Consider the following 16790-nt stretch of genomic DNA (forward strand, 5'->3'; position numbering starts at 1 on the left):
TGTGTGCATGTCTGTCTGTGTGTCTGTCTGTCTGACTAGCCTAGGTATGTGGTACATCCTTCTCTGGCCATAGGTGCCAGTCCCCCAGCCTACTGGCTGACCTTGTCCTGCTGTGCCAGGCTGTGCCAGACTGAGCCCGAATCCCTCAGCCCTCGTTGGTCTCTCACAGAAACCACCAGAAGGTGCTAGAATAGGTTTTCAATCCAGGCACATGTCTGGGCAGATGCGCCGAGCCCACACAGGAGAGATGTGCCCTGAGGGCTGAGGACAGGACTTGGCAGGCTTCAGGTTCGATTCCCGGCACCACCTATAGCCAAGGCTGCTTGGTGCTCTGCTCAGGGCCACCGCCGTCTCTTGTCCGCTTCTCGGTTCTGCCGCGAGGAGCCATATCCCCTGCTGTCTCGGTTCAACCACTGCGGTGCTCTGCCAGGCCAGGGTCGCAGCTAAGCCTGGCTGCCTTTCTGGAGCTTGCTGTCACATGTCTGATGTTGCTGTCAGGGAGTGTGGTCTGGGGGGTCCACACCAGACCATGAGGAGGGTCGTGGGTTTGAACCCCAGCACTTTGTGTCTACCTGATGGGTAGAGACCCCTTCCCCCTTAGGGGCTGAGCGGAGGCTGTTCTGTGGACAGGGCCGGGCTGTGCACTGGCTCTCCTACCTCGAATGCCTGGGGCCCTGGGTTCAAGCACATACCTTTTGTGGTGGGGTCAGTGCTCACGCTCATTGTAGGGCAGGCAGGAGGGAGCAACTGGGATTCGGGGCGGGTGGGGCGGGTGGGGACTGATTGTGTGGGGGGGTGGGGGTTGCAGGCAGATATCAACAACAGTTGCCCCAGATGCCTGGAACTGCTTCCTGTCCTCTGGGAGGAACTTGGCCTTATGGTGCCAAGACCGAGGGTAGTGGGGGGCCAGCCTGAATCCCCCCCCCACCCTACGTGACAGCCCCCTGCGTGGGGGAGCCGTGGGGGCGAGGCGGACCGGGCTCTCGAGGCCACACGCTGCCTCTTGATGACTATTCCGTGTTTTCCTCAAGCAACAGCCCCCTCTGTGGTTGCCATGGGCACCTCCTGAGAACGCCAGAAACACTCGTGGGTTCAGCTTGGCGTCGCCCGCGTCACAGTGGGAGACTCCAGCTCAGGGACGCCGGGGTCCGGGCAGCCGCCGCTACTGCCGTGGGGACCTCAGGGTGGCAGAGGAAACGGGCCAGGGCGTGTCACCCAGCGCCCGTCTGTCCGGACCCAGTGCTTCAGGGAGGGGGCTGTCTTGACGTGAACACAGTGGCTGGCCCTCACCCTCTGTGGCTCTCGGGGACAGCAGAGTGGCATTCACTTTGCCTCCCTGCTGGCAGGGGTTTGGGGGGGAAGGTGCCCCCTGCCCAGGAGGTCCGTGCTCTTGGCTGTGGGGTGGTGGGGAGGTGTGAGATCCGGGGTGAGACCCCCACACACGTGGGACAGACATGAGCCCGCCCTCCCCACAGGTATCCGCCCTCAGATCATGAACGGCCCCTTGCACCCCCGGCCCCTGGTGGCCCTGCTGGACGGGCGCGACTGCACCGTGGAGATGCCCATCCTCAAGGACCTGGCCACCGTGGCCTTCTGTGACGCGCAGTCCACGCAGGAGATCCACGAGAAGGTGGGCGCACACCCCCAGGCGGGGACCCCCCCCCGCCTGGCCTCGGGTCCCGGCGGGCCCCGCGCCACCCTGCCTGCCCTGCTCTGCTCCGCCGGCAGGTGCTGAACGAGGCAGTGGGCGCCATGATGTACCACACCATCACGCTGACCCGCGAGGACCTGGAGAAGTTCAAGGCCCTGCGCGTCATCGTGCGCATCGGCAGCGGCTACGACAACGTGGACATCAAGGCCGCCGGCGAGCTGGGTGAGTGGGGATGCGGGGTGCTCGCTGGGGAGGGGAATCCTCACCGGCCGCCGTCCTAGAGAGGTGTCAGCTCTCTCTAGGTGTCATCTGAGGGGCCCCCCAACTGTCAGGAACTTCCCCCCCCCTTTGCCCCGAAATGTGAGGCAGCAGCAATCGGGTGACAGACGGGGGTCAGATGCCTCAGGCTTGACTTCCCTGTCAGGGCCGACACCAGGCTCACGGTGGGGTCTGGGGAGGGACCGGCCATTGCCTTGTGGATGACAACGGGACCGTGCTGGCCACTGAGTTATGGCTCCCTGCCCACCCGGAGGAGGGGCGACCCTGGGCCCTTGGGGGGCGGGGGGGGTTACTCAGGGTGTGCTGCCTGTTGTCACCAGGAATGCCACAGAGCTGGTCACCTCCTCCTGACCGCCCGGGTCCTGAAGGGGGGAGTGGTCAGGAGCTGTGAGATCCCCGGGGAAGGTGCCTGTGGGTACAGGACCCCGCCTGCCTCCTGCTGCTCTAAAGACTGGCCTGGGAACAACAGGCTTCTCCGTCTCTTTTCACATGTCATTTGTTACTCATAGGAGGTTACGGGACAGTAAGAAGATAGTGTTTAGTTCCACACCTCACACAGTCCCCACCCTCCCTCTCAGAGAGAACCATCATAGTTGTCAACAGTATTAGAAAGTTAACTTGCCGGAATCGGGCGGTAGCGCAGTGGGTTTAAGCGCAGGTGGCTCGAAGCCCAAGGACCAGTGTACGGATCCCAGTTCGAGTCCCCGGCTCCCCACCTGCAGGGGAGTCACTTCACAGGCAGTGAAGCAGGTCTGCAGGTGTCTGTCTTTCTCTCCCCTTCTCTGTCTTCCCCTCCTCTCTCCATTTCTCTTTATCCTATCTAATGACATCAATAACAATAAAAAAGTTAACTTGCCAGCTTTTTTTAGTATTAATTTACTTATTTATTCCCTTTTGTTGTTCGTTTTATTGTTGTAGTTGTTATTGTTATTCTTGATGTCATTGTTGGATAGGACAGAGAAATGGAGAGAGGAGGGGAAGACAGAGAGGGGGAGAGGAAGACAGACACCTGCAGACCTGCTTCACCACCTGTGAAGCGACTCCCCTGCAGGTGGGGAGCCAGGGGCTCAAACCAGGATCCTTAGGCCGGTCCTTGAGCTTGGCACCACGTGTGCTTAACCCGCTGCGCCACTGCCCAGCTCCCTGACTGTCCCCCCGCCCCTTCCAAGTTCAGGTATATCAGATCTCCAGATGCCATGTATGACTGAGACCATCTGGTAGTTGCCTTAAGTCACTAAATATCACCTCCAGCTCCATCCATTTTGTCCCAAAGGGCACAGTACCTCTTGATGGCAGAGTAATATTCCGTGAAGTCTGTTCTGTAGGCTGCTTCCACTCTTGGGCGATTGTGTATGTAGGGTGCGTGTGTCCACTGGATAAATGCCTGAGAGTGGGGCTGGGTTTCTGGTTCCTTCCCTGCAGGTCATGTCCCCAGGGGGGGGTTCGGGGAGCACAGGCCTCCCACACCGAGACCCGAGTGTGGATTCTGACCCTTCTGCTCTGCCTTTAAAGAGCAAGGAGCTCGGGGGTCCGGCACACGGCTGCCCAGAAGGGACATACGGGGCCAGGGCCGGCTCACCCCCACTCAGAGCCCCCCCGCACATCCCAGGAGCTGAGCTGGGAGACATCCCAGAGACCCCCCAGGCCTGCCTGGTGCCCAGGCCTGACACATCCCTCTTGGCACGCAGGGAGGGAGGGAGGGACACGGGGTTCCTGGGGGTCTCACCCGGCCTCCCCCCTGCAGGCATCGCCGTGTGCAACATCCCGTCGGCGGCCGTGGAGGAGACGGCCGACTCCACCATCTGCCACGTGCTCAACCTGTACCGGCGCAACACGTGGCTGTACCAGGCGCTGCGGGAGGGCACGCGGGTGCAGAGCGTGGAGCAGATCCGCGAGGTGGCCTCGGGCGCCGCACGCATCCGCGGGGAGACGCTGGGCCTCATCGGCTTCGGTAGGTGCCACCGAGGGAGGTGGGGTGCGGAGAGCAGGCGCCTGGCCGTCTCTGGGCCCCCAGGGTGGGGACAGATGGAATGGTCTCTCCCCGGTGGCGGCCTGCTCCGGCCGTGAGTAGGAAGGCTGCCTGAGCCGGGAAGCGAGGGGTGGGCAGGGTCGTGACCCAGGAGGCACCCACCCGCCGGCGTCCTCACATGGACGGTGCTGCACGAGCCCCGTGGCCCCCGCTGGCGTTTCACACCCTCACCGCCTGCACCCTCAGCCCACCCGGTAGAGCTCACATCTTCTGTGCGGGAAGTGCCATGGGTTCGAGTCCTGGCCACAGTTTGGTCCCTGCCGTCTCACAGGCCATTTTCTTTCCCCGTGTGGCTCATAAACTTAGTATTTCTGAGTGTGAGAGTGCCCACCCAAAGGAACAGAGGGTGTGCGGGGATGGAACTTGGGATTTTGTCCGCCTGCCCAACAAATCAAAATAAGCCCTTGGGGACCAGAAGAGAGCATCCCTGGCCGTGGGGTCTCAGCACCAGGAGGGAGCAGCTTGGGAAGTGGAGAGCTGCTATGACGTCTGTCTGTCTGTCTGTCCGGCTCTCAGGATATACAACAGGGTGGGCTAGGCCAGGGCACTGTCTTTGCATGGAGCCCTGGTTCCATTCCCCAGCAGCCCTTACACAGAAACAAACCACAGGCTGGGAGACAGCATAAAAGAGAGCCTGACGCTCTGAGACCCCAGGTTCAGTCCTCAGCGCCACCATGAGCCAGGGCTGAGCAGGGCTCTGGTGAATGAATAATCCCCTGGCCCAGGAGGTGGCAGAGAGAGAGAGAGAGAGAGAGAGAGAGAGAGTGTGTGTGTGTGTGTGTGTGTGTGTGTGTGTGTGTGTGTGTGTGTGTGTGTGTGTGTGTGTTGGGAGGTACACCTGGTTGAGTGTACACATTACCATGTGCAAGGACCTGGGCTCAAGCTCAGGGTCCCCACTTTCAAGGAGAAAACTTTGTGAGTCTCCTTCCCTCTCGATGTCTGGGGCTGTCTCTGTCCAATAAATAAACAACAAATCTCTGGCATCACCTGTGCCAGAATGGTGGTCCCGTTCTCTTTCATTATCTCTCTCTCTGCAAATAAAAATTTTTTTAATGGAAACAATGCCTGTGGTTCGAGCCCAGCCCCCACTACACTGGAGGACGCCCAGGGCAGTGAGCGTGGCGGCCGTCGCCCGGGACTCCCTGGCCCCCATGGGCAGGAGGCGCACGCTCTGGGTCCCCCAGCACTGACACCACCACCACCACCCCCCACCCCCCGCACAGGTCACACGGGGCAGGCCCCGCTCACCCGGCCTCTCTCTCTCTGCACAGGTCGCACGGGGCAGGCGGTCGCTGTTCGAGCCAAGGCCTTTGGATTCAGCGTCATCTTTTATGACCCCTACTTGCAGGACGGGATCGAGCGGTCCCTGGGCGTGCAGCGCGTGTACACCCTGCAGGACCTGCTGTACCAGAGCGACTGCGTGTCCCTGCACTGCAACCTTAACGAGCATAACCACCACCTCATCAACGACTTCACCATCAAGCAGGTGACAGCTCCCAGGGCCGCCCTGCAGCAGAGACTGGCGCCTGGCTGTGGGTCCAGACCCCCCTGTGACCGCCTCCTCTCCTCCCCCCCGTAGATGAGACAAGGGGCTTTTCTCGTGAACGCTGCCCGCGGTGGACTGGTGGACGAGAAAGCCTTGGCCCAGGCCCTCAAGGAGGGCAGGATACGGGGGGCCGCCCTGGACGTTCAGGAGTCGGAGCCTTTCAGGTGGGGACTTTGGAGCCACGGGGCGCCCGGGAGGTGGCGGGAGCGGGGCGGTCAGGCCTGTGGAGATATCTTTTTATTATCATCATTTATTGGGTAGCCAGACAGAAATCATGATGGAAGGGGGAGATGGAGAAGGGAGAGAGACAGGCACACCTGCAGCCCCGCTTCACCGCTTGCATGCGGGGACGGGGGCCTGAAACCCAGGTCCTTGCACATAGTAAATAACGTTGCTTTAGGGGGGAAAAAAATGGAGGGGCTGGAGTGACAGCATCATGGTCCTACAGCTGCCTGCGGCTCTGCGGTCCTAGGTTCAGTCCCCAGCACCACCATCAGCCAGGGCCTCCCTCGTCCTGGGATCAGCGTGAACAGTCGCGGTGGGCGGTGGGAGGCGGGAGGCGGGTGGTGGTGGTGAGCCTTCACTTTTCTCACCTGCGGTCTCCGGCTCCTCCAGCTTTGCCCAGGGTCCCTTGAAAGATGCCCCGAACCTCATCTGCACACCCCACACGGCCTGGTACAGCGAACAGGCCTCCCTGGAGATGAGGGAGGCGGCGGCCACCGAGATCCGCCGGGCTATCACAGGTGACTGGGGGCAGCTTCCCACGGGGAGCAGGGCTGAGGGCCGCGGGGAGCTGGGGCACTGCGTGTGGGGTAAAGCCAAAGGGCCTGTCTCGCTCGCTCCAGGTCGCATCCCAGAGAGCTTACGGAACTGTGTCAACAAGGAATTCTTCGTCACCACGGCTCCCTGGTCAGTAATAGACCAGCAGGGGATTCACCCGGAGCTCAACGGTGCCACGTACAGGTCAGCAGAGGAGGGGCTCTATGGGCTGGGGCGCGGCCCTCGCAGCCTGGCCCTCCGTTGGCCCTGCGCACACTGCCTTGGGGGTCATGTGCTGGGGGCGGGAATGGGGGTCATCCAGCCTAGAAACGAGTTCTGGTTAGGGTGGGGTGGGAATGCCGCCACCCCCCAACCCCCACCCCCCAGTGGTCAGAGCAAGAACTCCAAAGCAGGTCAGAAAGATCTCCCGGGGCGTCTTGGTGACATTCAGCTCAGCTTCTGTGTTCCAGCCACAGTGTTGTAGGGAGTGGGCCAGGGGCTCCTGGGGAGCCCCAGCAGGTGTCAGGCGACTAGATCCTCCCCCTAGAGGAGAGAAGCTGTGGGTCCTGCTCTTTTTTTTTTTTTTCCTCCAGGGTTATTGCTGGGCTCGGTGCCTGCACCATGAATCCACCGCTCCTGGAGGCCAGTTTTCCCCCTTTTTATTGCCATTATTGACGTTGCTTTGTTGTTGGATAGGACAGAGAGAAATGGAGAGAGATGGGGAAGACAGAGGGGAGAGAAAGACAGACACCTGCAGACCTGCTTCACCTCTTGTGAAGTGACTTGACTTCCTTGCAGGTGGGGAGCCGGGGGCTCGAACCTCACACTTTGCGCCACGTGTGCTTAATCCACTGTGCTACCGCCCGACTCCCGGGTTCTGCTCTTTTGTGGAACCCCCGGGAGGCGGGGTGGGGACTGGGAACTGAAGGAGACGAGACGGAATGGGGAGTCTCTGGTGTCAGATGCTTTTTTCTGAATGCAGCTCACGTCCACAGGGTTCTCAAAGCGAGTTGCTCGAATCTTATCAGACCTTAGCGACTTCCCTCGTTTGGGGAGGGCAGGGGTCAGCGGGAAGAAATGACACACTCCCATCAGACGGGGAGGAGGAAGAGGGTTGCTGACCAGGGGCTCGGGCCCATGTCTGTGTTCCAGATACCCGCCAGGCATCGTGGGCGTGGCCCCGGGGGCGCTCCCTGCTGCCATGGAGGGCATCCTCCCCGGCGGCATCCCCGTCACGCACAGCCTGCCCACCGTGGCGCACCCGTCGCAAGCCCCCTCGCCCAACCAGCCCACGAAGCACGGGGACAATCGAGAACACCCCAACGAGCAGTAGCAGAGTGACGTGCCGTGCCGAGGGGACCCTTCCGGATGAGCTGGGACCAAGAGACCGCGGGGAAGGGCGCCGAGCGCGGACGTTCGAGCGAAGGACGCTGCGGTGCTAAGATGCCGCCGCCAGGAGAGCTCGCGGTCCACACGGGCCGCGCAAGCTGGCATCTGCTTTGGGAAGCAAGTGCGGCGAGACTGGGACGCGGTTCATTCATGACCGGCTTCTGTTCTTGTGTGTTAAGTTTCTCATCTGCATCAAATCACGAAAGAATTGCGTGGGTCTTTTTCCTTTGCCAGTCCTGTGTCCACCGCAGGTCCTGCGCCTTGCTCCAGAGGTCGCCTTGGGAGTTCCAAACATGGAAGTGAACCGAGTCTATTGAGAGGAGGCCCCCTGCACGGACACTGGGGGGCTGCTCCCCTCTCCTGCTTAATAGGAAGCTTGTCACTGCAGAATCGGGAGGTGAGCGCACAGGGCTGAAGACTGCAGCCGCTGGGCCAAGTCTCTCTCTCCCCTTCGGAACTGTGAACTAAGCGGCCGAGTTGGCTTTGAGTTCCGTAACACTCTGATGATGCAAAAAAAAAACAAAAAAAAAAAAGAATAATAATAAGGAAAAAAAAGTATTAAGTTTCACAAGCTGTTTGTACTCAGATCTATTTTCTCAGTTTCAGATCCCCAGCTATTTTATTGAGTGGAGAGTCTTGAACACAGAGTTCAAGGATAAGTTGCATTTCCTTATGTCTCAGGAAAACACTTTTTATGGTAACTTGTCAGATTGTCTATGAACAAACCCACTTTTTTAGACATTGATAAAGTTCTTTTCTTCACGTGATATTTTATACAAGAACACTTCAGGTGTGTTATTAGATGTGACTGATTTTAACAAATCCTATTAGATTTGTATCAACTAGTTACATGTTATATTCATAGTCTTTTGTGAATCATCACCTTTTTGTTGAAAAGATGGCCTATTTTGAGCCTTTGTATAGGTACATTCCTGTTTTTGTGACAAAAAAAAAAAACTTTAAAACTGTCCCAAACGGAAAAATAATGGCTATCAGAAATCCGTTTTATTTTAGTGTGAGTTACCGTTCCTGTATTTGTTTATTGTAAAGGTGGACACTTAGCGTTCAGTGCAGTTTTCAATAAAAAGAAATAAAAATTTGTTAAACATTCTGTACTTGAAGGAAGCCACATGCCCGACTGGCTGTGTCCCCGGTTCCTGTCCCGAGTTTGGGTACTACCAAAACGGAACAGAGTCACAGAGACATGCTTCCATTCTGGTCACGCCACCGCTAAGATGAAAACTCCCGGGCTGAAATGAACTCCAGCACAAATGGTTCAGAGTTGCGGTCTGTGCCCCAGAGCAGAGGTCCACAGAAATCTCACGATTCTTAACATGGAAATTGGCCAGTGGCAAAAGTAACTCTTCCTTTTAAACAGCATTTAACCCAGTCCCAGGCTCCAAACTCCCTCTGGGCCCTTCCTGTGGCTCTGTAGAAAATGTCCTCAACTGGATTAACCTGTCTGCCCTATGGTGGCCTGGCCCAATCCTCCTGTCTGACCAGGAGTCGTCCAAAATTAGCTTTTGTCCTAAGCCCTTGTCCAAGTATCGTCGGTGGGCTGTGCGATAAGGGAGATGAGCCCTGGGCCCCTCTGGCCAAGGGAAATAAAGGCAAGCAGGTCCGCATCCGGCCCGGCCCGGGCTTCCATTTTGTTAGAGCCACTCTGCGTTCTCCCTGGGAGAGGAACAGCCCGGGGCTGCTGTGCACAGGCCGCCCGCTGTCTTGGGACAGTCCAGTCGGTAAGGCTGCCGCTCGTCCTACAGCGCCGCCTGCGAGGAGCTGGGGAACGCACTCATCTGACTCCCACAGGGAGGGAGGCAGGCAGCGCCTGCTAACACCAGATGTGGTCGCTGGTCAGATGCAGATGGGCGGGCTGGGGGAGTACTCTCCGACCAGCACACCCAAAGGCCTGCGGCCTGCAGTGCAGACCCCACCACCACCACCCAGCAACTCGATGTCAGCACCTCCCCCAGGCATTTCACCTTGGCTCCCCCCCCCCCCCATTTTTCTTTTGACAGGACAGAAATTTGAGAGAGAACCTGCAAGCTGGTTTTAACCATCTGCGAAGGCCCTCTGCACACGGGCCCGCATTGTAATGGGTGCACTTAACCAGGTGCGCCACCACCTGGCCCCCCATCTTGGGCTCTTTAATTGGGGAGGAATTTGCCTAGCAGGCCGTTACCTAAAACAGGACCCCCACCCCGGCACGTGGAAATTAAGTTACTCAAGGTGCTATGCTAAGTAGTCAGTGCCCCCCTTAAAAAAAAAAAAACCACAGTTGAAGTAAAACATGTTAGTCTCTCTGAACAGTTTACCATCATTCTGTCCACATTCAATTCTGTGGCATCAAATTTGAAAGCATGCTTCCTGCAAGACCAGGGACAACTCTGAATGACTGAAGACACGACACTTAAGGAGATTCTGCACATGTTAACACACTCTAAACACCTTGGGGGACAGAGACTAAGTATTTCAAGGTTTTCAGTCTCTCTCACACAAGGGAAGGGCGAAGTCCCTGTGCGGGTGTGTGTAATGCTCGACAGGCACGCATGCGCGCGCACACACACTCGCGCGCCTGAAAGTCTGCCCAGTGCTACAAGTATACTTGAAGTGGTCGAAGACTTTTGCTTTTTCCCTTCTGTTGCCCTTGTTGTTTCTCGTTGTTGTAGTTATTGTTGTTATTGATGTTTTTGGATAGGACAGAGAGAAATGGAGAGGAGGGGAAGACAGAGAGGGGCGAGAAAGACACACGCGACTCCTCTGCAGGTGGAGCTGGGGGCTCAAAACGGGATCCTTGCGCTTAACCCACTGGGCTACCACCCGACTCCCCGAATACTTTATTTAAATGATAGTTTTAACTTTTAGCACCGGCCAAAGTGAACCCGCATGCAAACGTTCTCAGAGCGACTGAGAAACCCGCCACACAATGCACTCACCACCTTGCTGCTTTGTAGATCTTTTATTCTGCGTTAAACTGACATTCCCAATTGGCCCGAGCAAAGGCATGCCTTCCTACACGGTTTGCTTAGAGCAGAGTCGGTGACGGACGACAGTGAGAATCCAAAGACTCTGCGTGGCGACTTGGGAATATGACATTGTCCATCGAGTCGAGTGAGTGAATTCCACACAATTCATTGCATTACACATGGGCCTGTTCTCCAAGCGCTTCCCTAATTTACATCCAGGAATTACCTATTCACAAACAGAAGTCTGGTCTAAGAGCCCTCGCAGCAAGGGAACTCTTCCAAACAAATAAATACCTATATACTAGAAGGGGCGTGGCAGAAAACTTCGACAAAACCAATAATAGAAACCAAAATCCCTTCCCGCCCACATAAGGGCCAAAAAGAAAAAAGAAAAAAGAAACGTCGACTTTGCTCGCGGTTTGATTCCACCGGGCACGAGAGCTAGGTGCTTAATAGACCAGAAGCTGCTCTCGTTTGGCTGCGGGTGGCTGGCACAGACAGTCGTCCAGATGTGGTACTCTCGTGAGACTCACTGAAGAGGCTGTGTGTGGCAGCGGGGGCAGAAGGCCAGCCCTGCTGAGGAAAGGAGCACTGTGCCCTGCCATGTGCTTCTCTGGGTGCCTGTGCTGGGAAGAACTGGAGAAAAATGAAGATGCTGCTGGCACGACTTCTCCTGGGACGAGACTTCTGACACAACCACATGCGTTGCTTTACAGACAGATTGACGATTTGAAAGGAAAAAGGTTCTGTCTTAATCAAATTAGTTTGTTCACAAACTAGTTCGGCCGCAGTTCTGTCTCCTCTCCTCGCGCGCGCCTCCGGTGAGGAAGGGGCCCCCCGGGCCGAGGCTCTCTGCTTGCCGCGGTCTCCGCTCCCCGGCCCTACTCGTCCTCGTCGTCCTCGTCCTCCTCGCCGTCCGACAGGGACGTGCAGGGCCGGAGCTGGCGGTAGCGGTCGAGCCACTTCTCCACCATCTGCGTGACCAGGGGGTGACTGCGCCGCCTCGAGCTCTTCTGCATGGCCACCAGCACGCCCCCCTCGGTCACGCAGCAGTCCAGCCACTGCCTGAGCAGCTTCTCCTGCTGCTCCTCGTTACCTAGCTTTGAGAGGACAGGGGCGGGAGGAAGGCGGCATGACAGCGGCGTCAAGCCTCGGGCTAGGCCCGCGTCACCCCTGCGGTTCCCGCCCCTTGAAACGCAAGCAAGTAGTGCCCGGCCGCGGCTTGTGGTGTGAGGGAACTGACCCCGAGCCTTGGCCTGCGCCTCTGTGACCACCGTGCTCTCCCCAATTCCAACAGGGCTTCGAGCTCCTCAGTTCTGTGATCCCACTCTAGTTCTGCTTAAATACAGAAGGACACCCGTGAAGGAATCCAGAGTAGCCTAGCGGAGGGTCAACCCGGAATACTGCTCCTTTCGTAAGGAAGCGGGTCTTCCTTCTCTGGGAACTAGCTCCTGGCAAAGAAAGGGCCAGGACAAGCAGGCAGCTTCAAGAGCGTGACAGGTGTGCGCAGAAGGCGGTGGCCGGAACGACGGGCTGTGCTTTTACTTCCTGTGTCGTGCTTAAAGGTTTCCTGACAGTTCTCAGCCCAGGGAATGAACAGGCCAGCCAGTACTCTCCCAAGAACCGGGGCTTCTGGGCATTTCTTTGCACACTCCCGTGTCAACTGTGGCCTCCACCTGCCGTCTCTGCCCTCTCCCGGGGGCGTCTAACAGCAGTGGCCCGGCGCTTCTCTCCTGGGCCTTCTCTCCTGCTGGCACCGCCTTCCTGGCTCGGGGCCTGGCACAAGTCTCCCCAGACTGTGAGGGGACCTTCCGCTTTGCCTGTGGTGCCTGCCCCACTCCCGCCCCTGGCAGTTCCCTCGCCACCCCTGCCCTGCGCCCGATGGCAGAGCCTCTGACCGGGGCCAGGAGCCACACGGCACGTGACCCCACACCTCCCTCCCTCCCTCCCTCCCTCCCTCCCTCCCCGGCTCCTCACCTCCTGAGCAGACAGGAAGTGCACGTGGAGCAGCTTCCTCTCGCTGTCCACCAGAGGCAGGACGGTGATGGTGATGTCGTCGTCCGTGTTGAGGTTAGCACCGGCCCCTCGGCTGCCATAGCCCTCGTTCTCCATGGCAACCAAAGCGGAAAAGTGGCCCCTGGTGTAGCCCAGAGCAATCGGACTCTTCCAACAGAAGCTCTGTTCCCACAACAAAGGCAGATAAACACCTACGGGGAGAGCAAGGGGAGGGAGCTGCGGGTGGCACCCTGACCGCCACAGCTCAGCTCTGCCCCTGCCCCGGCAGACGGCCCCGTGGCCAGGGCTTACCTTGAAAGCGAGTGTATCCTAAAGTTTCGCCCCGGAAACTCTTGTAGTATTTGACTCCGTACACTATGATTGGTCGTCTAAGGATATGTGCAAGTACAAAGATGTGCGTCTGCTCCAAACTGGCTCCAGGCTGCACAGCAAGCAGAAGAAAAGAAAGCCAGCAGATGAGAGACAGACAGCGGCCACGCTGGACGACAGGCTGTGTCAAAGCGCAACGCTGCCCTCCTGAGGACATAGCGACTCTTTATAAGGGCGCCTCACGCAGTAAAGTCCAGTCAACCTCTAACAGTCTACAAATTTCATATGGAGGTAGCTCCACCATCCAGAACCAATGGATGTACAAAAATACTGATTACCGGGCAGGGGTAATCAGACAGCATAGTGGTTCTGCAAAGAGACTCTCACGCCTGAGGCTCCGAAGTCCCAGGTTCAATTCCCAGCACCATCAGCCAGAGCTGAGCAGTGCTGGGGGGCGTGGGAGGTGGGGACCTGATTACCTACAACGAGACTCAAAGAGCAATGCTGCTTGACTTACACAGTCAAATTCTGACTGGGTTTTCTGTGAAAGCACCATGGACAACCAGGTGGCCTACCTGTAGGAAGTGACAAATGTACTTGCCCCCAACAATGAAGCCCTAACACATTTTCAGGGCACAAGCTCTCCCTGTCTGACAAGGCACCGTGGCTCCTGCCATCCCAATCCAGATGGCCCACAGGGGTTCGAATGAATCGAGGGGCCGTCCGCAAGGGGAAGGGTGAGCTGCTGAGCAGACACTGGGACTGTGCTCTTTCTACCGGGCAGGCCTCACATTCACGAGTGAAACGAGCATCGAGCCTGGAGTGACTGGGATGACCACACAGTTCGTTTCCAAGGAAAAGTTCATCCCAAGTGCGCTGGAAAGGTCACCCACTCCTTGGCCCCAGCCTGCTGGTCTCGGGCAAGGCCCCTCGGACACAGGGAGCAAGCCTCCAGCCTGCTGGGCGGGCGGACACAGCGAGGAGGAGCCCAGGCTCGGCTCGGCACCTCCGCAGATGCGTCTGCCAGGGGCGGGAGACAGCCGGAGTCCGGCAGGCGCGAGAACCCCAGGCGGCAGGGGACAGCCGCTTGCTTCGCCGTCACGGCGGTCACGGCCAGAGCCCAGGGCAGCACGCCCGGGGCCGCCAGGAGACTTCCTGGAGCCACACGCTCACCCGCGCTGAGGGCGTCAGTCCGGGCGTGAGCTCCCCGCGCGCTTACCTGACTGGCGAGAGAAAGTATGAACGCCCAGTCTTCTTGCCACTGCTCTTCTCTCAGGGAAAAGTGTAAGCCAAAGCTCTGAGAATACCAGGATTCCCAATCTTTCCAACGGGTGTAAAACCTAAAAGATGAACAACAGAAAACACGCCTTCTGTAGAAGGACATCTAATCATTTCTTTAATTAATGTCACCTTTAAGACACCTACGTGACGAGACTGGCAACTTTATTGAGATCAACTGGCCTGATCACAGTGTGTCCATCCTGCTAGCAGACGGCGTCCAACACGTCCTCAGACGAAACCAATGTTTCATCACAACTCCAAATACCAGCCAGGACCAGTCACTCCAACTGCCTGCCACGGGTGCGCAACCGAAACAGCCCCAAGCCACCAACTGGCGCAGCAGGTGAAGCCAAAGGGGCCCACGGTCCTCACCGCGTGGCCACATGCAAGAGAAACGCCGGACGTGCCCTCGGCATCTTTCGTCACATGAACGGGCCCCCTCCCTCACACGGTAGCCAGACACCACCGCCTTCACTCTAGTTAGAAGCCGCCTATGTGACAGCCTAGCAGAGAACAGAGAGCTTGGAACGGATAAGGAAAATCTATTCTTTCACATGGAGTGCAAAATTAAACAGAGCCAAGCAGAACAATGCTAAGACCTGCGCTTCTGTGCTGCATTACGCTTCTGATCTCCAAATCCGCTCTTAGGAAGTCATCATTTTGCCTTCGTTTTCAGATTCCAGAGAGGATTTCCGCTCACTCAGTCTGTGTCAGGCTTCTAGACCGCCCTCCTACTGAAGCCCACGGACCCTAAGTGCCCACAGCAGTAGCGCGGCCACTGGGCCAGGAGGCGTGAGGGAAGAGCAGGGCCGGTTCTTCAGAGCAGGGCCGGTCTCCTTGTGACTTGTTTTCCCTTTGTTTTTGTTAAAGAGGGAGCCGCTCGCCCCTCACCCCTGGCTGGTGGTGGCGCTGGGGGCTGGGCCTGGAGCTCAGTTTCAGGTCTGCAAAGTCTTTGGCCTACGTAGCCCTTTGCTGTCTCCCCAGCCTCGCGTTATCTTCCTGCATATGGTACCAGCTGCGTCACAGAGAGCAAGCTCAGGCCCGTGTGTGCGCTGGGTCGCCCCTCTGGTTCAATCTGTTCTTTTCAGTTCTACGGCCTTGCCCCTGAGAGCTACAAGTTGAGCTACAACAGGAACAGCCTCGCGACGCACAGCACTTGACTGGCGAGGGTCAGTGTGGGTCAGTGTTTGTGCATGCAGAGATGGGGCATGTGTGACGAAAAGGCGACAACAGCTCAGGAGGCAGGAGAGATAACAGGCACATATACATAGACATATATACACACACACACACACACACGTTTTGTGGGTTAGAACCTTTGCAAAAAAATTTTTTTTTAAATGTGGTCTTAAGAGTGTCTCAGAAAGGAGAACCATCTCAGTACAACGCAGCATCCTCTCAGAAAGATGGAGGAACTGGAGGAGGGGCAGGTGGTGCACTTGGCTGAGCGCACACATCACAGTGCACAAGGACCCAGGTTCAGGCCCCTGGTCCCCACCTGTAGGGGAAAAGCTTCATGAGCAGTGAAGCAGGGCTGCAGGGGTCTCTGTCTCTCCCCCTCCTCTCTCAATTTCTGTCTCTATCCAATAATAAAGATTTAAAGAGAAATTTTAAAAGATGGACAAAATGAACTAACCGTATCAGAGTGTAAGGCTGCCGCTCCATCCTGCAATGTTCCCACTGTGAACTCCACAGAAAGTCGCGAGACCACCCCCACCCACACGCAGCCCCACGACTCGAGTCTCTCTCCCTCCAGCTTCCAGACAGACTCACAGGCGAGCATCCCCGCACTCGGGGGGGGGGGGGGAGTTCATGGCGCGCACCCCCGGCCCACTCACCAGTGTGAGCAGTCGTGAAGGCTGTCATGCAAGGCTTTCCGCAGCACCGAGTCCTTGTCATAAACGCCCCAGGTCGCCTGGAGTACCGAGTCCAGTAAGCAGTCTCCAGCGGTCCGGTTCCAAAGTGCATAGAGCCGACTATCTAAACGTGTGGCCAGTTCCAAGGACCAGTTTATGATTGGAGACTCCTCTTCCAGCTCTGAATGAGAGAAAGTGAGTAGCATGCTGGCTCCCTGCCCAGGCGACGAAAAACCACCGCAGAGGGTGGCGCCTGCACTCAGTGTCAACGGGAACTAGTCAACAAGCACCGAGACGAACTCGGCCAGCTGGGGTAGGGCTGAAACACCTGCCGAATTCAAAAGGACCTGCTCAACTTTTTTTTTTAAATATTTATTTCCTTTTGTTGCCCTTGTTGTTTTATTGTTGTTATTACTGTTGTTGTCGTTCTCGGATAGGACAGAAAGAAATCGAGAGAGATGGGGAAGACACACGGGGAGAGAAAGACAGACACCTGCAGACCTGCTTCACTTGTGAAGTGACTCCGCTGCAGGTGGGGAGCCAGGGGCTCGAACCGGGGGCTCGAACCAGCATCCTTATGCCGGTCCTTGCGCTTCGCGCCACCTGCGCTTAACTCGCTGCGCCACCGCCCGACCCCCCATGCTCAACTTTTCTATCCTTTACAAGTGATTGATAAAATCGTTTAGTGTGAAAATATACTCATGCTACA

The 16790-nt window shown here is 57.4% G+C and overlaps 2 protein-coding genes across 6 annotated transcripts in view; one reads left to right on the top strand and one right to left on the bottom strand.

The window, feature by feature from the left end:
• Positions 1-8753, top strand: part of CTBP2 (C-terminal binding protein 2) — a 95157-nt gene extending 86404 nt beyond the window's left edge. For all 3 annotated transcript variants that reach the window (XM_060171097.1, XM_060171098.1, XM_060171099.1), the window contains 8 exons: positions 1476-1630; positions 1729-1873; positions 3675-3881; positions 5231-5445; positions 5539-5669; positions 6121-6248; positions 6351-6468; positions 7417-8753. In XM_060171097.1, the coding sequence (XP_060027080.1) occupies positions 1476-1630; positions 1729-1873; positions 3675-3881; positions 5231-5445; positions 5539-5669; positions 6121-6248; positions 6351-6468; positions 7417-7597 (1280 nt within the window). In that variant the 3' untranslated portion in view covers positions 7598-8753. The remainder of the gene's footprint in view (positions 1-1475; positions 1631-1728; positions 1874-3674; positions 3882-5230; positions 5446-5538; positions 5670-6120; positions 6249-6350; positions 6469-7416) is intronic.
• A 1840-nt stretch (positions 8754-10593) lies between these two features.
• ZRANB1 (zinc finger RANBP2-type containing 1) overlaps positions 10594-16790 on the bottom strand; it is a 37200-nt gene continuing 31003 nt past the window's right edge. Inside the window, exons 6-10 of one of the 3 annotated variants that reach the window (XM_016186661.2) lie at positions 16064-16262; positions 14164-14284; positions 12927-13056; positions 12597-12826; positions 10594-11719 (exon numbers count right to left, since the gene is read on the bottom strand). In XM_016186661.2, coding sequence (XP_016042147.2) covers positions 11501-11719; positions 12597-12826; positions 12927-13056; positions 14164-14284; positions 16064-16262 — 899 coding nt within the window. In that variant the 3' untranslated portion in view covers positions 10594-11500. Of the gene's footprint in view, positions 11720-11864; positions 12513-12552; positions 12827-12926; positions 13057-14163; positions 14285-16063; positions 16263-16790 lie in introns of those variants that run through there. The other 2 variants (XR_009544612.1, XM_060171103.1) reach the window with 2 other exon arrangements.

This window comes from Erinaceus europaeus, chromosome 14 (genome assembly GCF_950295315.1).
Source record: "Erinaceus europaeus chromosome 14, mEriEur2.1, whole genome shotgun sequence".
NCBI lineage: Eukaryota > Metazoa > Chordata > Mammalia > Eulipotyphla > Erinaceidae > Erinaceus > Erinaceus europaeus.